Source organism: Tamandua tetradactyla, chromosome 1, assembly GCF_023851605.1.
Source record: "Tamandua tetradactyla isolate mTamTet1 chromosome 1, mTamTet1.pri, whole genome shotgun sequence".
In the NCBI taxonomy this organism is placed as follows: domain Eukaryota; kingdom Metazoa; phylum Chordata; class Mammalia; order Pilosa; family Myrmecophagidae; genus Tamandua; species Tamandua tetradactyla.
Genome location: NC_135327.1, coordinates 24,794,963 through 24,818,857, shown reverse-complemented (window position 1 = coordinate 24,818,857; position 23,895 = coordinate 24,794,963). Strand labels below are relative to the sequence as shown.

At 37.8% G+C, this 23,895-nt stretch overlaps 1 protein-coding gene across 3 annotated transcripts in view; it reads right to left on the bottom strand.

Annotated features, from left to right (window-relative positions):
- PTPRA (protein tyrosine phosphatase receptor type A) overlaps nucleotides 1–23,895 on the bottom strand; it is a 253,295-nt gene that overhangs the window by 60,208 nt on the left and 169,192 nt on the right. For 2 of the 3 annotated variants that reach the window (XM_077112344.1, XM_077112345.1), the window contains exon 4: nucleotides 11,416–11,442. The exons of the other annotated variant lie outside the window; for it this stretch is intronic. In XM_077112344.1, coding sequence (XP_076968459.1) covers nucleotides 11,416–11,442 — 27 coding nt within the window. The remainder of the gene's footprint in view (nucleotides 1–11,415; nucleotides 11,443–23,895) is intronic. 3 annotated transcript variants of the gene reach the window in all.

Sequence of the window (23,895 nt, the reverse complement as noted above, 5' to 3'; positions counted from 1 at the left end):
AGCCATACAGGCTCAGCTGGAAAAGGAGGGCTCTATATGGAGTGGAAAGTTTTGTTACAGAGAGTGGTGGTGGATTCATTAAAAAAAAAAGAAGTCACCTATATATTTTTATTATGGAAAACTTTCAAACTTACACAAAGTAAAGAGAAACTATAATTATACTAAACCCTGCATACTTCTCACTTAGCCGCAACATTATCAATATATTCCAATTTTTTTCATCTATACGGTTTTTCAACCTTGTACTAATAACACTTTAGGCTGGATAATTCTTTGTTGTGGGGCGTTATCCTGTGCAAAATAGGATATTTAATAAGATCCTTGCTTTCTGCCCACTAGGTGTCATCAGAACCCACCTTTCACCAGCTGTGACAACAAAATCGTCTCTAGACATTGCCAAATGTCCTGGGAGGGGTGGGAGGTGGAATGACCATGCCCGATCAAAAATTATTTATCTATACCCACGCAATGCCCCACTAGATTATTTTAAAGCAAATATCATTGCAACCATAATTACTTCAGTATGTATCATTAAGAGATGGAGACTCTTAACACAACCACCATACCACAATACCACCTTAAAAATAACACCGATTCCTTCATATCACCTAATGTCTACTTACTGTTTAAATCCTCCTGACTGTCCCATTTAAAAAAATTTTTTTCTGGTTTGGTTCGAATTGGCATTCAGAGAGGATCTACACATTGCCCATGACTGCTATGTGTACTAGAAGGCTTCTTGGGTGGGACTTGAGGACAGAGAAAGTACATGGGTGGTACCCAAGGTAACTAACTCTAGGCAGCCATAAGAGATAAAGGGGAAAGATAAAACAAAAGGCAGCTTGGCCTAAAGGATAACTATTTCCCAGCTTCTTAAACTATGATATGTTCCTGTTTGAGGTTTCAGTAAGGGATATCTACTATGAACACATTCTTGTCCAATGGTTGTCCTGGTAAACAGGTATACAAAAAACAGAATAAATGTTTCAAAATATATTATAATCTGTGTAAGAGGACACTGCACCATTTTTTAAAAAGTCATTATGAAAAAAGGAGCAATCCAAGTATTAAGAAAGAATTCTTAGAAAACAAAAACATGATTGGAAAAAAAAATCAAAAGAAAGGCAGGATAGAAACAAAAGAGCAAATATTGCATGGTCTCATTCAGAAAATACTCACAAGAAATTATAAGAAAACAAGGGTCTATATTGTAAGCTCTTATAGGAGTCACATTTAGTCCGGAGCGGGAATTTTTATTTCTGGATTTTGAGAGGCTGTTTTATGTTTATAACCTGGTATTTGAGATAAGAATGTAGCTGATCAGGTCGGGATTAAGGAAATTCTAAGTAAAGGGGTAAGGAAGACACTGTCTATATTTGAGAACCTCATCTACTCTTTCAGACCAAAGGAAGAAAGATTTATTTTGTCTAGAACCTAAATTTTCTGTAGCATATAATCTAACTCAACCTGTCTGGATAGATCACTTAAATAATCCAAACACAGAGAGCCCAGAATAAGAATGAGGGTCTTTAATACTGTATAGCTTAATGTAATGCCTGGATAAATCCCAGAATATATTAAGCAGGTAATCAAAAAGTACTGGCAAAGTCCCTTGAGGATGGGAGAAAAAATATGGAACTATTAAACTTTACCACCAGGGAAACTCCTGATTCTGTGCCAAACATTAGGGACACCTAAATCAATAGGCCAAGTCTTTGAACTTGAAGCTTGCTTTGGTGAAGCTTAAGTATGTATTGGAGAGGCTTAACTTACCATAGGTATGCCTAAGAGTTACTTCTGGAAGACCTCTCTTGTTGCTCAGATGTGGCTTCTCTTTCTCTAAGTCCAACTCTGCAAGTGAAATAGTTGCCCTCCCTTCTATGTGGGACATGACGTCCAGGGGTAAAAGTCTCCCTGGTAGCGTGGGAGATGACTCCCAGGGATAAGTCCAGCCCTGGCATCGTGGGATCAACAATTCCATCCTGAACAAAAGGAGGCAAAGAAGTGTAACAAATAAGGTATCAGTGACTGAGAAATTTCAAACAGAGTCAAGAGGCTACTCTGGAGGTAACTCTTGTGCAAGCTTCAGTTAGACCACTATTACCTATTATAGCTTGTCAAACTCCAACCAAAACCATTCTAGCCAATCCTAAAGAACATCTAGGATGTTATATAAGATTTTACAAAGGTCCCATGCACTAGGGTAACTTTCCAGAAACCTACGACCTCCAGATGAGTCCCTGGACCAGGTAAGTTCTGAAACACAAAGAGTCAGCCTCCTCAGAACATCAACTAGTTTCATCCTGCTAGCCCTTACTATGAAACACAAAGAGTCAGCCTCCTCAGAACATCAACTAGTTTCATCCTGCTAGCCCTTACTATTGACAGCCCTTCCAACATGAAAAAGTTAGAAAAACCATAGCCCTAATACCCCTTAAGAGTGGGAGAATAGTCAAAGGTGATGGTGGAGTTATACAGAGACGGTAGGGTTTAACAAATGAATATGATTGCTATGTATCTCCAGTATTTAAGCATAGCTAGAAGTAAAAACCTAAAATTGTGACATTGTAACCCATACCAAACTCTGAAATCTGTTCTGCAATTAACTGTTGTGATGTGCTTTGAAATTTACTGCTTTTTTGTATATATGTTATTTTTCACAAAAAAGAAAAGTCAATTGTAATAATAAATGAAGAACTATATGATGATATTGTGAACCACTGATTGTACACTTTGGATGATTACATGGTAGGTGAATATATAACATATCAATAAAAAATTCACAAATAAAAAAAAATAAAGGAAGGAGACTAGATATAACTAAAAACCAAATTAGTAAGATGAAAGACCAAATCATGTAGAGCTCCCAGAACATATATACAGGAATAAGAAATGAGAGCAAAGAGACAAGCTGGATAGGTCTAGGAGATGTAATATCTCTCCAATAGGAATTCTCAAAGAAGAAAACAGTAATAGAGGCAGAAAAGAAATAATACAAGGAAGTTCTCTGAGTCACCAAGCCAAATGGGTCCATCAAGTTTGAGCAGGAATATTGAAAAAAGACTTTTACCTAGACACATTTTGAAGAAAAATCTGAAATTTTGGATTAAAATCAACCAACCAACCTGATTTCTTAAGAATCAGATTTATATTTGATCACTCGTCTAAAACATCATTGCTACAAGTCAAAGGTGCAGTAATTACAAAGTTCTAAGGAAGGATTTTGAACCTACTTATTTATTTAGCCAAATCTGTATTTTAGCATGAGATCAAAAGAAAGTCATTTTCGAAGCATGTGGCTTTAAGGTCATTCAGACCCAAGGTTCAAATCTCTAACGACCCCACTTATTAGGAGGATGATAAGCTCTTAGAATGATTTATGAAATGAAAAAATTATAATCACTCATTATCTCTTAGGAGCTAATGGGAGATTTAAAGGAGGTACCATTCTCTAAATGCCTGATATAAAGGGAAAAGATTTGGCCCTACCATCCAGAAGCCCACATATTAGCAAAGAATCTCAGTCCATCTGCCTACGCTCAGGCAGGTCCCTTTGTCTAGAACAGGAGTTAGCAAACTACTGCCCGCGGGCCAAATGTAGCCCACTGCCCCCTTTTTTTTTTTTTGTAAATAAAATGTGATTTGAACACAGTTATGCTCATTTATTATTTAATATTGTATATAGCCGTTTTTATATTACAAAGGCAGAGTTGAGCTGCTGAGTTAGAGTTAAAAATCATGGCCACAAAGCTGAAATTATTATGTGGCCCTTGATAGGAAAAGTTTGTTGACCCCTAATCTAGAACATTACCTCTCAGCTTAAATGATTTTAGCTCAAATAGCACCTCTTTTTGCAAATCCTTCCCTGAATGCTCCCTTTGACAAAATTAATTGCACCTTTCTTATACTTCCATAACATCATGTCCCTACTCTGTCTGGTAGAACCCCTATCACATTGAATTAAGATTGCTGATTTTATGTCCATTAAATTATAAACTTCTTAAGGGCAGGGATTCAGACTTGCCCTAACATATGCTGCATTTAGTATTTATCTTTTCACTCAATAAATAAATATTGAATGCCTGCTTGTGCCAGGCAGGACTTGGGAATATAGCAGTGACCAAATCAGAATTCCTTGCCATAATGAAGTTTACATTCTAGTGGGGGAGACAAGACAACAGATAAGTAAATAAATAAATAATAGAAAGTAGTGATAAGTACTATGAAGAAAAATCAGGCAGATTAAAAAGAAAATTGATGTGGGAGTGTTCTGCTACTTACAATTTCAGGAAAGATCCTGAAGTGAATGGAATGAGTATCAGGAAGACACAGAATAGAGTAGCTCTGTTTATGACTACTAGTCAAGTTGACTACTTCAAGCAGTATGGGAAGGAGGGAGACAACTAGCCAGATAACTTGGAACATAATTAATATTTATTATTATAGTTACCAAACACTTATGTAGCAGGCACAGAACAAAGAACCATATACATATGACCTCATTTAATTATTCTAACAACCCTAAGGTAGGTTGGACATTATTAACCTTATTTTACAGATGAGAAAACTGGAGTAAGGAGATTGTATAATCTGCTCATGATTACATAACTGCAAGAACATGAAGTTACACTTCCCTAAGTTCTTCACAAATTATAGTTTAATTCTTCCAAGCTTTCAGGCCAGAATAGTCCTCCATCATAAAAGTAAGATTTTACCTCTTGACATCCGAATTACACCCACATTTCTGATCCACTCATAAGACAATACAGATGGCAAAGATGCCCCCAGGCCTCTGAGAGGGAAGGTGACTCAGATCAACTGAGGAAGTAGGAGAGAACTTAAAACTTAAACATCTGAGAACCGAAGACAGGCTCAGGATCATGTCTCCCTACCATGATTCCTCTCACACTGGTTAGCTTCCACCTCAGAGGCAGACTTGGACAAGGCAGACCAGTGCATGCCCCCAATCCCAACTTTCATTCTAGCAAAGTTTCAATTCCTCAACTCACACCTGGGAGAGTTTTCTAAAAATACTAAGTGTTCCGAGACAATAGATGTCCACTTGCTATGTCCCCTTTCCAAGGAAACAAAGGGCCATATTAATCTAAGGACTTACTTGTAGAGAGATGAATCATCTAAGGATTTATATACATCTTGGTCAACTACAAAAAGTCCGTGAAGTTAAAGCCATACTCCTAACCTCAATTACTAAAACTCCTTTATTAATCTTGTTTCAACTGTTTTTGACAGAGGTATTTATCAGCTCTCAAAGGCCAAATTGTAGTATTAAGTGTTTCCTATTTGCTCTAAAAATAGCAAAAGTCATCAGGTTGCCTCCAGAACCCAAACTAGGGAGAGCCCAATCCCACTGTTGTTTTGACCCAAAATTACTACCCAGAAACCTAATTTCTAATCCCCATCTATCTTCTCTAAATACTACAGAATTAGGTTTCTAAAACAAATATCTGACTGTGCCACTTCCTCCCTTACCATCATCTACAGGAGACACCCTGACTCCTGAACTCAGTGTACCACCAGGCCCATTTTAGTAAGGCCATCTCTTGCACTCCCAACAACCTCAGGCACTCAACTGTGTACAGTTCCTTCAACATATGACTTGCTCTTTCATGCTTCCTTGCCTTTGCTCTTTCTGATATGCCCTTATTTTCCGCAGTTACTATTTTAAACTGCCCAAATCTCATCCCCATGCCTCTTCCCACTCTCCAGGTGTAGTAAGTCCTCTGAGCTCTCTCACAGCACTCTGTGGTATATCTAAATGTGTGTGGCTAACTGGAATTTAATTCCTGGTGTTTGCATGTTTCCTTCATGAGACAGGGACCATATTTTGCTTCTTTCTGGAATCCCCAGCATCTAACAGATACAGAATGAATATACCATTAAAGATCCTTAGGGAAAGCCATCATAAATGGAGTTTGCAATAATAATGTCACTTACTATGATAATTCAAAAACATCTCTTTAAACAAGAATGTCAACCCTTTTCTCGATGCTAACCCTTCAAGCAAAGTACTGAAGGAGAAAGCCAGGTGGAGAAGATCCAGATGATGATCTATGCCTAGGCATAAAGAGCTGAGAAACCATAAGGAACCTCTAAGAGGTCAGTAAGAGGCATGTCCTGCCTAGTTCTAGAACTCTGTATGTGCTGGTTTGAAAAGATGTATGTCCCCTAGAAAAGCCATGTTTTAATCTAAATCCCATTTCGCAAAGGCAGAATAATCCCTATTCAATACTGTATGTTTGAAACTGTAATCAGATCATCTCCCTGGAGATGGATTTAATCAAGAGTGGATGTTAAGCTAGATTAGGTGACAACATGTCTCCACCCATTTGAGTGGGTCTTGATAAGTTTCTGGAGTCCTATAAAAGAGGAAACATTTTGGAGAAAGAAAGAGATTCAGAGAGAGCAGAGCAGAATGGCACAGCCATGAGAAGCACAGTCCACCAGCCAGTGACCTTTGGAGATGAAGAAGGAAAACACCTCCCAGGGAGCTTCATGAAACAGGAAGCCAGCAGAAGAAGCTAGCAGATGCTGCTGTGTTTGCCATGTGCCCTTTCAGATGAGAGAGGAACCCTGACCGTATTCAACAGTTGCCTTTCCAGATGAGAGAGAAACTCTGTGTTCGCCATGTGCCTTCTCACTTGAGAGAGAAACCCTGAACTTCATCGGCCTTCTTGAACCAAGGTATCTTTCCCTGGATGCCTTAGATTGGACATTTCTATAGACTTGTTGTAATTGGGACATTTTCTTGGCCTTAGAACTGTAAACTAGCAATTTATTAAATTTCCCTTTTTAAAAGCCATTCTGTTTCTGGTATATTGCATTCTGGCAGCTGGCAAACTAGAATACTGTAACTTAAGGATTCATTCACAAATATTAATAGGATATTAGTTTCAAATAAATGAGGCAGCTGTGTAAATGATTACCTCTAAAACAAAATTTAAAGTATGGTTAGAACAACTTATCCTGTATTCTTGTTATTTAACAAAACCAGTAATAAGGCCTTTACATAAAAAAAAACCCCATTACAAAAAACCAAGAAACTATTTTTTTAAGTGGGATAAGATGGGTTTATGCAGAATTTTATTAAAAAGACACGAGCAGTGAAACCCATTGTAACCAATGGACCATATTTAAACAATGGACTACTATTAAATAGTGCAATTATAAAAATCTTCCTTTGTGAATTGTGACAAATGTACTACCCTAAGGCAAGGTGCTAATAATGGGGTGGAATATGGGATCTCTGTAATTTATGCATGATTTTCTTATACCTGCAACTTAAAAAAATTTTTTTTTTAATTAAAAAATGGTACAAGGCAGAGGATTAGCTAATATCTGCATTTGTGGTGATATGGCTACAAGATGACCCTGAGAGCAGTACATACACCAGGCTCCAGGAGGCTCTTCTTTCCATGAGTTCTGACTGAATGGATGTGCTTCCTGGCTTCCTTAGTCTCATATTAAGGCTATTAGTAAAGAGTGTTGGTGGTAGTAGGAATGGTAATGGCAATCACCAACACTTACTGAGCAATTACTATATAACCACCTAACACCATGCCAACCACTTTATTTCCTTTACTCATCACAATAGTTCTATGAAAAGATTCTGTCTCCCACCCATTTTACACACTGCAAAATGAGGCACAGCTAAGTTAAACATCTAGCCCACACTGCTGAATAGTAGGGTTAGGATGTAAATAGTCTAGCTCCAAAGTCCATGCTTTGAACCATTGTACAGCACTGCCTCCCCACATACTGAACTTTGCAACTCATTTCCTAATCTTAATATATAAACTAATCAATAATATTTTCTTAGATGAGAAAATCTCTATTTATGAATGGTAGTTTGCCTCACTATCTTACTCACACTTCACAGGAACTCTAGTGGATGTTATAGATCCTTCTGCATGACCAAAGAACCCATTGCCTAAGTTGCTGGAAGGACTGGCAGCTGATGATTCTCAGCCAGACCTTCCTTAGGAACTGCTCCTGAGCAAGAGAAATACTTCCATTGCCTTGATTCCAGCTCCAGAGTTCCCTGTGGGATTGGCTGGGGCCTTTGCTACCCTTGCTCTGACTGCACAGCATCCCACTTCTTCTCTCTGCCCGATGCTACTTTCTTTACTGCCTCACAGGTGACTTGGGAAGAATAAACTTCTTGCATGCAAATCTCCATCTCAGAGTCTGTTTCCCTTAGAGCCAACCTAATCCAAGAAACTAACAATACTGAAGCATAAAACTGTTTATCTTTTAGTGAAGACTAAATAAAATAACTGGAGAGCATATTCACTATGAATACTGACTTCAAGATGAGCAGGTTCTTGCTAGATAATGGCAGGGTGAAACTACTGCATTATGAAAGTGAGGGGTAAGGGGTATGGTATGTATAATCTTTTTTTTTGTTATTGTTTTATTTCTTTTTCTGTTGTCTTTTTATTTCTTTTTCTGAATTGATGCAAATGTTCTAAGAAATGATGAATATGCAACTATGTGAAGATTCTGAGAATTACTGAATATATATGTAGAACAGAATTACGTGTTGATGTTTTTGTTTGTTCTTAATTTTTTAAATTAATAAATAAATTAAAAAAAAGAAACTACTGCATTATTACTATATTATACAAATTATCCAAATTAACATCAGTAAAATTGTTTACAAAGCAGGTTCTACAATTTGAAATACATTCAGAAATAATACATGAGGAAATGATCAGTTTCTTGGACTTTGTAGGCTAGTACTTTTGTTCTTCTAAAATAATTATTCTTATTCATGAGTTTTCTATCCACATAGGTATGAAAAGATATCAATGAAAGAATAAAGCAATTAGTGGTAACTGTAGCCTTAATACAAGTAATCTCTGTTTCTCTCAGCTTTAAGAAATAAAATAGAAAGGAGGAGGCAGGCAAGGGAATCAAATCAAGCAGGTCTGACAAATGCTGGGGTTATGGGGAGTAGTAGCAATTAAAAGAGGGCTGTGTGGATTTTTAAAGAAAGTCAGAACTTCACAAATCACAAAAATCAATACCATAGTATAAAGAGAACTGCTAGGAACTTAGTGCTTCAGTCTTGGTTTTGTTACTAACAGGTCAGGGTCTCCTGGCCAACCACTTTGCTTCTGTAGACTTTAGTTTCCTTATTGCAAGTTGAGGTATGGGACAAAGTCTCCTCTCTACATTTACTTATAGTCCTAAACTGTAAGAATTTATAGTTTACTGCTAGATCTAGATTTTTTCTTTAAGTTTCCTATATGCTTGCTGATACAACCTCACCCAGCTGATACATGAGTAGTCTGATACCCATCTCTTTGCAAACCAGATTACATACATGATGATCCAGCTGTCACACCTGCTTAAAAGACAGGGAATTCAACCTATTGAAAGTAGACAGGTACATCCTCTAAATATATCATTTTGATTATGCTTTTCATAGACATGGCTCCCCAGCAAATGTAGGTGCAAAGATGTGGGGTTAACTTCTTAGTCCATAAGGGTTCTCTTCTTTTTCCTAAGGTGCAGCCTAGAGTAGAGGTTGTGGCACCCTTCAAACACACTTACATCCTTGCAACCAATCGGCTCTGCTGCTTTTCACCACTCACTCGCTTCTGTATGATGGACCACCACTAATCAATCACCAGCTCCGGAGAAGCACTCGGACTCCTTCCGATGGTTTGGGAGAAAGCCTTGCCCAGTTTCTTGGACTTTGAAGGAAAGGAAGCAAAGTTGCCTGCCTGCCTTCTTCCCTCTTTCTCTTCATTTTAACAATTAAAACACCAGGCATTGATGTTCAAAAGTACCCCAAAACCAGGGCATAAAACTTGCAACTCATAATTAAATTTACAGAAGACACTGTAACTTGCTAATCAAACCCATTATAATGCAAAGATTTCCAAACAAATGACTCACTTCTCAAAAAGCATTTTGCTGTAAAATGAGAATATAATAGTAAAATTTATAGCAATAAATCTACTGATCTGCTCTGGTAAAATTGCCATTACAAATGAGGCTTCAGAGATTATTGTGAATATGTATGTTTCTTCATCTTCATGTCTGGTCAAACACAACTACACAAAATAATTTTGACTTAAAAAGGAGATTTATTATCTTTATAAGCTTGCCAAATGCCACGCTTAGAATAATCTAAACAATAAGGTAATTTAACTTTTTAAAGTCATAATACTGAAACTACTCAAATTCATATCAACTAAGTGAAACAGGGTTAGTATCTGGGGCAAGAAAAAGGCTGTATATTATGAAAATATAATGCAAAGTAGAGGAAGGATCTTATCTTTAATCTTTAAGGCCATCACTTTGACTTTATCATGAGATTGGATAGAAGAATAGTTTTAGGGAGCAAAGATAACTATCTGTTGTAATCTAAATCTATTAAGTTCTGCATTTGATAGTTGAAATCTGGTAAATGGATCTGAATTGCAAGGGACACTACATTAATTGAAGCTGTTTGGTTTCTGAGCTTAGGAAAGTGAGAGTTGGAAAAGTGAGAGAAATCTGTGCACACAGATGACAACACCTCACTATTCCTCACCAAACAAAGGGTCAGGTGCACAACATATAAAGGACTGAAATGTCCACTTTCCTGACTTATAAATGCTCCCTTCTTTATGGGACATGAAAGACATAAGCCTTCAAATAGTCCATTACTTAATTATGCAGTAAAAACTGTTCACAATTAAATAATTGAATCAGAAAAATAATCTCAGAAGGCCTGATTTAATGAAATAGGAACTTATGATGAGAAAAATTGCTTTACAGATTAATATTTCCATATTCAAGTACAATGGTCAGTTCTAAAAGTACTGGATGATCCGTCACTCAAGCTCTAGCCCTGCTCTTGTCCTAGGCAAAATGTACCACTTCAATGCATGAAAACCCACGCACTTCTACTCCTGGCCCTATGGTGACTAGGGGCTCACTGCTTTGACCATAAACACAGCATCTCAGGCCACAGGAAATTGCAAATAGAGGGCTGAAAATAAAAAACAGTTGAAATTTTATAGACCAGGAAAAAACAGTCAACACAACACCAGAATATTTTACTGAAGCCATGGCCTAGAAATTAACTATGGCATAGGAATTGTGGCCTAATATTACCAAAGGGTAATATTAACAAGATGACATGACAAAGTAAAATACAGGTACATTATTAGTTTTTAAAATATATCATAGGCTTAGAATCCTTAACTACATTTTAGAAACTTATATTGAATACTTGTTTCTGTTACTCTTCTGTAATAGGTAAATATGGAAACAAAGGAAAATAAACACACAACACAGCCACAGAAGCACAAGGTTAACATTGACTATTAGCAAAGGAAACATAGATGAATATTGTACATTGTGTAAAAGAAACAACAGATAACAAGGTGAGCAGCTCACCTCTTCTGTCCTTTGAGTCAGAATTACCTGTGTAGTAAGTGAAAAACAGAAACAGCCATTCAGATTAAAGAAGACCATTACTATACAGTCTAACATAAGATAAAACAAGCTCCAGGAATATTGATACTTTCATCCATGTATTATGCTGGGGATAGAAAGAGGCCCTCTAATAAATAGGAAATGAAACTGCCCAGATTTGCTAAACTTTAGACAGTGGTCTGTCCTCCTCTTAGTGTACACAAACAATACAGTGTCAATATTAATAAACCAGAAAGTACAAGAATACAAAGAGAAATATAAACATCATAGAATTAGAGGCTTTATATCTTTTAGCCCATTTAAAATACAAGAGGGTAAAGTTAAGCAAGGATATAAAAGACCTAATTAATATTAGGACTGTGGAATATTCACAAGCCCTTTTTTCCTATAGTAGAAAGACCCAGGAATTGAATCCAGGTCTCCGGTATGGCAGGTGCGAATTCTGCGATAATATTCTTTTATTATGATGTAATAAAATTAGAAACAAAAAAGAAAACACTTGAAAAATTAAACTCAACACTAAAATTGCAAAATATCTGAAAAAAAACAACAATGAAAATACTTTGTGGTAGAACCCACCAACTCTCCCCCCAATATCAATCTCTTCTTCTTCTTGAGAACTGTTTTTTTCAGCTGTGCACCAAACTGTCCAGCCAGAGATTACATTTCTGAGATTCCTTTGTGCTAGATATAGTCATGCGATGAATTCTAGCCAAAGGGATGTAAGAAAAAGTGATGTGGATAATTTCCAAGTTACATCCTTTGGAAAGGAAATTCTTTGTCCCCACTCCCTCTGTCCCTTCTTTCCAGGAGCTAGAACTAGAATAAAACGATGTGAGCCATCTCTGACCAATTAAACAAAGGCAGTATCCTCAGAGTGGAAGGGTCACAAAAAGGAACTTTAGTTCCTAATGAAGTGATGGTCCCTGTCTACCTCTGGAATGTGACCGGAAACAGACTTTCGTCTTCCTTAGGTGACTGAATTTTCATGTGTTTTTGTCAGTGCAGCTTAGGCTGTAGCCTAACTAAATTCAAGTACCTACCAGAACATTTAAGGGACATGGCTAAAACTATGCTTAGGAAAAATTCACAGTGTTAAATATATTAATTAACTGGAAAATAAAAACAAACAAATTAAGCATTCAACTCAAGAAGTCAGGAAAAGCACAAAATAAATTTAAGGAAACCAGAAAGAAAGAATAAGAATAAAGAAATTCTTCCCATGAAGCAAAAGAAACAAAATACTAACAGATTCATCAAAAGTAACACATGCATAAAGGTAAAACAGGCTAAACTTATTTAGGAATAACATGATATCAATGATGAAAAGTACTAAATGAAATAATATCAAAGTGATTTCAACAGTTCATTTTTTTTCCTCCTTTCTCCCCATTTCCCCAAGGGAATTTTGCAAATACATTTTTTTCTTTTTTTTTAAATTTTTTAAAATTTATGATACATAATTACATACAAACACAAACGTTCTTATCATATGATCATTCCATTCTTGTTCTATAATCAATAACTCACACTATCATCACAGTTGTATATTCATCATTATGATCATTTCTTAGAACATTTGCATCAATTCAGAAAAAGAAATAAAAAGAAACAGAAAAGAATTCATACATACCATACTCACTTACCCCTCCCTTTCATTGATCACTAGCATTTCAACCTACTAAATTTATTTCAACATTTTTTCCCTCTACTATTTATTTATTTTAATCCATGTTTTACTCGTCTGTCGATAAGTTAGATAAAAGGAGTGTCAGACACAAGGTTTTCATAATCACACACTCACACTGCGAAAGTTATATCATTATACAATCATCTTCAAGAAACATGGCTACTGAACACAGCTCTACATTTTCAGGCAGTTCCCTCCAGCCTCTCCATTACACCTTAACTAAACAGGTGATATCTATTTAATGCGTTAGAATAACCTCCAGGATAACCTCTAGACTCTGTTTGGAATCTCTCAGTCATTGACACTTTATTTTGTCTCATTTCTCTCTTGCCCCTTTTGGTTGAGGTTTTCTCAATCCCTTGATGCTGAGTTCCAGCTCATTCTAGGATCTCTGTCGCACGTTGCCAGGAAGATCCACACCCCTGGGAGTCATGTTCCACGCAGAGAGGGGGAAGGCAGTGAGTTTGTTTGTCGTGTTGGCTGAGAGAGAGAGGCCACATCTGAGCAACAGAAGAGGTTCTCCTGGGGGTGACTCAAGCCTAATTTTAAGTAGGCTTAGCCTATCCTTTATGGGGTTAAGAATCTACTAAGATGGTTAGGACAAAATATGTCTATAAAATCAGTAGCTTCTATATCTGCAACAACAGCCAATTAGCAGATACAATGGGAAAAAATACTCCATTTATATTAATTTAAAAACTTTTGAAATATCTAGGAACAAACTGAACAATAAATGTGCAACATCAGTGATGAAAACTTTAAAATGCTTCCAAGAAATACAAATCAGATGAGTAAAAAGAATGAACCACATTCTTGTCCAGGAAGACTCAATTCTCTCTATTAATCTATAAATTTAACATGATCAATAAAGTTTCTAATGTTTTAATGACAGACAAGTTGATCTAATGTTCATAAGGAAAAATAAGAGTTGCTAGCAAAATTGTGAAAAGTAAGATTAACACGGAATGATTTACCTTCATTAAAAATTAAAATATTTAATGAAATCACAATCATTAAAACAGTGAGGTTTTCTACATGGATAGACAAAAAGATCAATAGAAAATACAACGAATGCCAAAAATAGAACCAAAGTATATATAGGAGCTAAAATACATATCAGAATTCAATATATGATAATATATTTCAAACCAGTGAGGAGAAAATAGATTATTCATTAAAGGGTACTAGGACAACTAGGTAGCCATCTGCAAAAAAAAAAAGTTAGATTCATACCTTATGTTTCATATTAGAATAAACTCCAGATGAATCAAAAAATTGAAATATATACACACATAAAAAAAGTAAAAGTCCGGAAAAAAAAAAACCAGCAGAGAAAATTATCCATTGCTTCTTAGAGATCAAGTTAAAACAAACTGATTTACATTTCTTAATTAAAAACTGCTAATAGTACTTTCTGCAATGCAGAAAAGTCAAAAGCTAGAATGACCACCTGAAAAAATATCTGAAACTTGTATCACAGGCAAAGGGCCCATTTCCTTAACATATATAGAGTTTTTACAAATGAGTCAGAAATATCTGACAGGCTGTGCTGATTTGAAAGGATTTATGTACCCTAGAAAAGCCATGTTTTAATCCTAATCAGTCTTGTGGGAGCAACGGTTTCTTCTAATCCTCATTCAGTATTATAGGTTGGAAACTTGATTAGGTTATCTCCACAGAGACATGACTCACCCAATTGTGGGTATTAACCTTTGAATAGAGGGAGATATGACTTCCCCCATGCCAGGTGAGTCTTGATCAGTTTATTGGAATCCTTTAAAAGAGGAAGTGTTTTGGAAAAAGCTTCAGAATGACGAGATTCCAAGAGATCAGAGCCACAACAGGGTGAAGAGAATGACTAGAGCAGTAGAGACACAAGAACTAGAGTTCACCAGCCAGCAACCTTTGGAGATGAAGGAGAATGCCCTGGGCAGCTTCATGAAGCAAGACACCTGGAGAGGAAGCTAGAAGACATTGCCATGTTCGCCAGCTGAGAGAGAAACCCTGAACTTGATTGGCCTTCCTGAATCAAGGTATCTTTCCCTGGATGCCTTAATTTGGACATCTTTATAGACTTGCTTTAATTGGGACATATTCTCAGCCTTAGAACTGTAAACTAGCAACTTACTAAATTCCCCTTTTTAGTCACTCCAGGGTGGGCCACGGTGGCTCAGCAGACAAGAATGCTCGCCTGCCATGCCAGAGGACCCAGGTTCGATTCCTGGTGCCTGCCCATGTAAATAAAAACAAACAAATAAACAAACAAACAAACAAACAAATAAATAAATAAAAAAGTCACTCCATTTCTGGTATATTGCAATCCAGCAGCTAGTAAATTAGAACACTTCCTAATAAGAAAAATGGGCAAAGGCTATAAACAGAGTTCTCAGAAAATATATGTAAAGATAACTTCCAAATATAGAAAGATGCTTAACTTCATTCAAAGAATGCAAATTAAGGTGACACAGATGCTATATTTTACCTATCAGACTGGCAAAAATGCAAAAACGTCATAATTCACTGCACTGGAGAGAATATATGAAAACAGGTACTCTGACAAACTGCTATTACAAATATATTTCCCAAAAGAGGAAAACTTGGCAATATCCATTAATTTACAAATGCACATTTAAAATAATTTATCCTACCAATATTCTCATACAGGTTTAAAATGACATATTATTTGTAAGAGTACTCTGAAAACAAACCTTAACTTCCATTGATAGGGAAGACTGTATATATATATATATTCACACACACACACACACACACACACACACACACACATAAGGCTACATCCATACAATGGAATATTACACAGCCATCAAAAATGAATAAAGCAGCCTCTTGTCCTCCATCTTTCTTTATTTGCAAGGGTGCCAGTACACTCCTTCTCTGCATGTATACTTAATAAATTTCTTATCTACTTACTCTATCTGTGTTGTGCCTCTGAATTTTTCTTATGGTGCAGACAAGAACCTAGGAAACCAAAATCTGGTAGCATATTTTGGTGAGCCTTAGCCAGGAGCCATTTCTCTCTGACCATCTGGACTGCTGAGTACTGGGAAGCTTAGCCATGTGCTGTCACTTTGTTTCCTTCTTGCTTGGCTCATTGCTATTCTCTCCTACGTCCTCATTTTCACTGCTCTCTCTAGGAATTTAGGGGATCTAATATGGCTTCCTCAGGACATAACCTCAGCTTGCCCTGAGCCTCTGGCTCTCTCTTCGGAGGTGGCAGGAGTCCTGTCTCCACACCATGCAGATCCAAGGAGGCTCAGGGTGGTGGGTGACACCACCTGTCAGCACCTGATTGTGGGTTTCTCCCTATGTCATGCAGGAGTCCAATGGAGCCAAACTGAGACTCCCTGTCTTCGTCTTTCTCTCCTTGACTCTCCGACACTTTCCACATACTATCTTTTCCTCCCCTCTGAGAACCCAGACCCTTCCTGTTGAATCTGCTCCTTTTCAACAGAGGTTCTCGCCACTGCCTCCATAAGGGTCTTCTTTTTTCCTGTTTGGCTTCCTATGCCTTGGGATATTCCATCTTTTGTAAAACAGGATTCTGGGCTAAGGATTCTTGTACCAACAAGGTGTTTCTTTAATATTCTAGGGCATCACCTCTGGTTTAGGCCCAAAGGAACTGGGTACATTCCAGTGGGAGAGTCTTCCCCTGAAAGCCCAAAGTGAGGGTTGCAGAGTAAGCAAAAGCTCGGCTTTCCCGATTGGAGTTAGCTGAACCTGCAAAAGCCGGTCAGGCCCATGCTCAAAATGAGCATGCAGGACCTCTTACTCTTTGCTTGCTTGTGGTGTCACTCTGACAACCGGCTTCCCACTTTACCTCTCTGGGTCTTTCAATTCCTTTGACTGCTACTACCTCTTGAGTCCCAGCGTGTTTTGCTATTAGGTCTCCTGAGGGTGTCACCCAGTACAGGAAGAAATCATTGGCTGGGGAAAACAGGCTGTCCAGTGTATGTTCATTTTGTTGAAAATGATTTGCACTGTGAGGGATGGAGGGAGCCTCACTCCTGCCCCTGTCCCATACTATGTCCATACCCAGACTCCGTGAATTGCCTGAAAAGTATATTAGCCCCATTTTATTGTATACTACCTTTCCCAGGACATCTCCCTTAGGGGGAGCCCAATTTCTTTGCTGCATGTTCTTTCCCTCTAGCTCGATCATGGCAACAACCTGAGCTGCCACCTGGGAAATTTCCTCCCTAGAGTTTCATTTGTGGCAAATCCTCTCTTTTAGGCAGTATTCTAGGTGGTAAGGGCACAGACAACCAGGAAGTTCTCTTTCTTAGAAATGGGCTGTGCTTCTACAGCATACTGCTTAAACACAATATCAAAGTCAGGCAGTAAGTTAAGAGCACAAACACTTCTAGGAAGACGAATGGGTTAGCTCAGCAGTTTGGGATAGTTCCAGGTTAGTAGATGTCCTAAAAAGTATACTAATATAAGCCCAGATTTCTGGTAAAGTTTTTGCTGGGCACTCATTTCATCAGCCAGTCAGCCCCTGACACTTGGAGAAAGTTGTAAAAGCTCTCCATGGGCCCACAAACTCCCACTAATGACTTACTTAGAAACTGCCTGTGCTGTTTTTTTTTAAAACATTTATTCCCCCTATTATTTATTTATTTTTAATCCATATGTTTTACTCATCTGCTGATAAGGTAGATAAAAGGGGCATCAGACACAAGGTTTTCAAAATCACACAGTCATATTGTAAAAGCTATATCATTATACAATAATCTTCAAGAAACATGGCTACTGGAACACAGCTCACATTTTCAGGCAGTATCCTCCAGCCTCTCCATTACACCTTGTGGTAGTTAGATTCAGTTGTCAACTTGGCCAGGTGAGCGTACCTAGTTTTGTTGCTGCCAATGGTAGGTGAACCTCATCTGTTGGTGATTTACATCTGCAGTGAGCTAGGAGGCGTGTCTGTTGCAATGAGTGACGTTTGACTTAATTGGCTGGTGCTTAAATGAGAGAGCACAACGTAGCACAGCCTAAGCAGCTCGGCGTTCCTCATCTCAGCACTCGCAGCTCAGCCCAGGCCTTTGGAGATGCAGAAAGAAGTCACCCCAGGGAAAGTTGTTGGAACCCAGGGGCCTGGAGAAAAGACCAGCAGAGACCATCCTGTGCCTTCCACGTAAGAAAGAACCTCAGTGGAAAGTTAGCTGCCTTTCCTCTGAAGAACTAACAAAATAAATCCCCTTTTATTAAAAGCCAATCCATCTCTGGTGTGTTGCATTCCGGCAGCTAGCAAACTAGAACACACCTTAACTAAAAAGGTAATATCTATATAATGTGTTAAGAATAACCTCCAGGATAACCTCTCGACTCTTTGGAATCTCTCAGCCACTGACACTTTATTTTGTTTCATTTTGCACTTCCCCCTTTTGGTCGAGAGGGTTTTCTCAATCCTTTGATGCTGAGTCCCTGCTCATTCTAGGATTTCTGTCCCACGTTGCCAGGAAGATCCACACCCCTGGGAGTCATGTCCCATATAGAGAGGAGGAGGGCTGTGAGTTTGCTTGTTTTGTTGGCTAAGAGAGAGACAGGCCACACCTGAGCAACAAAAGAGGTTCTCTGGGGGTAATTCTCATCCTTTACTGTTTTTAACAATAGAAACAAGGTCGAGGAAGAGGAGAAGGCAGAGAGAGAGGTAAGCAAAGACCAGAGAACAGGCTCAGCTCACTGCAGTTGCTGTGAACAGTGCACTGTCCTCTTGAGGTTGCCCAAATCGTGGCTCCAAGCCTTAAAGAGCCTCTTCATCTGAGTCAGAGAGCCACTGGCAAAGAGGGTGTCAGAAACCTTAAGACGACCCTCAACTTCAGGACCTACACGGCCTTGCCCGAGGTGCCACCAACATGGACTTCGGACCCAGGGAGTGTACTGTCTCCCAAAGAGGGGGCAGGAAAAGCCCTTTGAGCCCTGATCTTGGCAAGTGAAGAAGACTAAGGGTGCCCAAGGCCACTATGACTTCACATCTAACCAATTAAAGGAGCCCCGAGTGACACTTAACGGGGCAGGTATGATTATTAATTTTTTAACACTGGAGTCATTCTGTCCTAAACTGCCACTCTGAGACGACATCCACTTGGACTTGCCTAATTATGGGAGTTGACAGTAAAGTTTAAACTAAAATCTTCACTATCCCTTCTCATTTGTAGGCTCAAGGACATTCTAATGTCCCATCAAGTTCTCATTATCCCTAAATATTCCACCCCCGTCTAGGGAGAGATCTTCTTCACTCCTTGGGGGCCATCTTAAACCAGTTAGTGTTTACCCCAAGGCTCCTACCATATCAAGTTTTCAGCATCCCAGAAAAGATCTTTAAGCAAATAAACCCATCTACATAAAAAAAGGCCTTCCAAAGGCTAGCCCTGAGAATAACCCCAACTGCATTCAAGTTTTCAGTCCTAAATCTTAAAAACTGATTTTGTATCCTTCTTCAACTAACTCTCAATACCTATTTGCTTTTAAATGGCAAAAACTTAAATAATCTACTCACTTAAACAGTGCTGCCCCAAAGATTTCAAAATCCCTATATCTTTAAAAATACCTTAGCAGCAAACTTTACTAGCCTCTAGTGCCTTAAAGTTCAAGTCTTACAATATGTTAACTTTGTAAACTAACATATTCCTAACATCATTGCTAACGGAAAGAAGATGGAAAGTCATAAAAAGGTTTAAGAAAGTAAATTTTATAGTCATTACTAGCATCAAGCCCTAAGTAAATACAGAAAATTGCAGAAAATTTAAGCCCTACATGGATATGAAAGATGAGGAAAGTTTTAAAAAGTAAGTTTTGTTTAGTCATTGCTAGCTACAAAAGTCATAGAATGCTCATAAAAGTAAATTCTGTCTGTCACAGTCAATCTGTTCTCTGTTAAACTGCTCTGAATGAAAGGTTATAAAAAGTTTTTCTTAACCATCTGAGTACACTGTCTAAAAGATAAAAGTTGTATCTCATATCAGAATAATATCCTTGTTAATATTTATGTTGACCTTATCCTTTGTTTCAGAGACAAATCTCACTTTAAGGAAAGCTGTTACAAAAAATTTATTCTCTCATTTTATAAAGGTAAAGTGCAAAAATAGTTTAACATATTACATTTAAAAAGTATTCAAGAAACGTTACAATACTTGAAAAACGTTCTACCCTTCTGTTAAATTTACCCTGCTAAATTTCCACAGGTAAAATATCATTCACACATTTGAAAATTATTTAAAATTCCTAAAAACTTAACAATTGTTCTCATTGTTTATGATATCTAGTACCTATCTGTATAACAACAAAACTTACTTGTCAGATGAACCAATTTACACATTTAGAGTCTCTAAAAGTACAGGTAGTCTGTTTTTTAAACAGAAAACTAGTAACTGATTTAACTAAAAACTATAACTATTTTAGAAGAATTGGTGATGAGTGATGTGTAGAGCTAGGTACCCAGAAAAACATGTTCTTAATTTTAGTCCATTCCTCTGAGTGTGAATCCATTGTAAATGGTAGTCAGCTATAAGTCAAAACTTCATCTCCAACAAAAAGAACTTAAAGGAAAAACAAGACAAGTGTACTAATTATGTTCTACCTGTTCATTAGTATAACCTGAGAAAATGTGTACAAGTAAAACAAGACAAAAAACTTGTTATAACAACTCTCAAATATTTTTATTTCTGAAAGTAAATTCATTTAAAATGCTTATGAAAATTAAAACTTGAAGTGTGAGTCTTACAGCAATCGCATTTACTCCTAAGCTTTAACTGTTATTTCTTGATTCCGAAATGCTTTGCTCTTTATATAATCTAATATAGTTCCTGGAACTTTGTTATCCAAGACTCAGTTCTCCAGCTCTGAATGTCAGGATTACTCCATACAGCAACATGTAAATGACCCTAATCTAATTAAAACTAAGATAAATATAACATTGTCTATATTCTAAAGCTATAAAATGTCCCACTTGGGGAATTCCTTCTGTTCTATTAAGCAATAAGGGCTCCCAATTTAACAAGCCAAAATTCTACCCCCGGACACGTTAACTCAGAAAGCAAAACTAATGCCCTCACTTGAGCTCTCAAACTAGGAAAAGGGAAAGGCTATGGCTTTCTGCATCTGTGCTTCATGCTCATGCAGCAGTGAAAAAAAAAAAGTAAAGCTTTCTCTCAATTAAACACTACCAAGAGATACTTCGTTTCTTAAATTTCATGCTCCTATCATTGAAAAAAAAAACAGCAGTAATTCATGCCCTGACCATCAGAAAAATAATGCTAACATCCCTTGAGGGAATAACTGGGCCAACATGGCAGCCAAAGCTGTGGCTCAATCAGTTAAACCCCTTATAAGCCTTATTTTTGCACATCTATAGCACATGCACCCTCCTATTCCCCACTTAAGCAAGAATGAACCTCCTAACTAAAATTCACTGTTAGATGTGAAAGATTGTCAATTCCTTCTCTCTTCCCCAGTCTCACTTGGCTACTACATCTCCCAAGCCTCCCACTTCTAATCTTCTCTTGCTATTAACTGACCCTTGCATTTTCAAGCTTCTCACCCAGTTTATTTCTTCCAGACTAGAAGCCTTTCACACCAAACCAATACTGATGTGAGGATTTTCAGCCATTCCAACCTCCCCTCCAGATTCCTTCCCTCTCAACTTAAATGAGATAATCACAGCGTTCTACACCTTGTCAGGAAGAGCCTAAAACCCCTGACAAGACAGAAGCAGTTACAGAACATGGACCATCTTCCCTCAGCACCACTTAAAGTTAAGGGGCAACAACTCTCTGGGGGGGAATTTGACGCAGGCTAGAACAGGGAGAGAGTGGAAAGAAAAAACTGTGAAGGAGACCTTGAACAAGGATGGTTAATCAAGGTCAAGAGGGTCCATTTGTGGCACAGGACAGCCTGCCCAGGGCTCTCCATTTACGGGAAACACCTGGTGACAGCTGACCTATCTGGAGCCAAGTGACCCCTATCTAAGTGAGTCATCTATGGAGGAGGGTGAAACCAACTGACCCACCCAAATGTACTATCTATCACCAGGCACTGCCTTGGGGAGACAGGAGGGTAAAACAAAGAGCCCAACAAGGAAGAGGGCGGGGAAATAAGTAAAGCTAATCTATAAAAGCAAATGCCCCCACATTGCCTATTGCCTCTCACCCTCCATTTTTCTTTATTTACGAGAGTGCCTGTAAGTTCCTTTCTCTGCATATGTACTTAATGAATTTCTTACCTATTTGCTCTAAATAAAAAAGAAAATGAATCAAGTACCTCTTTATTAAGATACAGAACAGGTATGACAGGCTCATTGAAAAAAGCAATGCACATAATGTATGCCATATATTATCTGTGTTACAAATGGAAAAGGAATATATATATGTATGTGTAGATACATATATGCATTTGCTTATTTTAAAAAGGAGAAAAACAGACTCAGAGCGAAGGTCAACAGGAAAACAAAAATAAGATTAAAGAATTAATCCAGGATATGTGTGATATTCAAACACTAGGAATTTTGGAAGGCAAGAATGGAGAAAATGGATGGAGGAGGAATATTTTCAAAGAAATATAAGAAATTTCTTCAGAACTGAAAATTCCAAAGGGTCTATCAAGTACCCAACATAATGCATGAAAAAGAATCACACTATGACATATCTCTGTGAAATTTCAGGACACCAATGATAAAGAGGAGATATAAAACACATAACAAAGAATTAGTAATCAGGATGGCATTAGAATCTTCAAAGCCTGGAACTGGGAGCCAGCTAGAGCAATGCTTTTAAAAATTCTTGGGGGAAAAGGATTTCTTCAAACTCTATACCCATTTCTGAAGACATTTTCAGGCACGAAAGATCTCACACAATCTGCTTTTCATAAGCACCTTTCTTAGGAACCTACCAGAAGATGAGTTCTACTAAATGATGGAATAATACAAGGAAGAAGACAATATGGGAGTCAAGAAGCAGCAAAGGAACTTTCTAGAATTACAGAAAAGGGAAATCCCAGGCTAGAACCTGTGCAGGAGGTCTAAAGATCAAGGAGCCCATGGAATGAGACAATGCAGGGCTCAGGAACAAGAACTCTAGGTAAAAAAGAAATAGATTACCTAATAGGTCCGACTTTGTAGAAAACTGTATTGAGAGTGTGGGAAGAATTGACTAGCAATCGGTAAACAGAAAACTAATAACTGATTTAACTAAAAACTATAACTATTTTAGGAGAATTGGTGATGAGTGATGTGTAGAGATAGGTAACCAGAAAAACATGTTCTTAATTTTAGTCCATTCCTCTGAGTGTGAACCCATTGTAAACAGGACCTTTTGATGAAGTTATTTTAGTTAAAGTGTGGCCCAACTGAATCAGGATGGGTTTTAATCCTTTTAAATGGAGTACTTTAGAAGCAGAATGAAATTCAGTCACACACACAGAGAGCCACAGGAGGAGGCTGGAAGTCAACAGGTCCCGGAAGAGAAAGGAGATATCAGTCACTGTGTGCACTGTCAATGTGACAGAAAAGCTAAGTACCAAGAATTGCCAAAGCCAGCCCTAGAACACCACAGTCTTCTGGGAGAACGCATGGCCTTGATGATGCCCTGATTTTGGACTTCTAGCCTTAAAGCCTTGAGCCAATCAACTCCCATTGTTTAACCAACCCACTGCATGGTATTTATTTTAGCAGCTGTGAAATTAAAATTGGTTGTAAGAATGTGAAATCATTATGTACCATGATAGTTCCTTTGGGT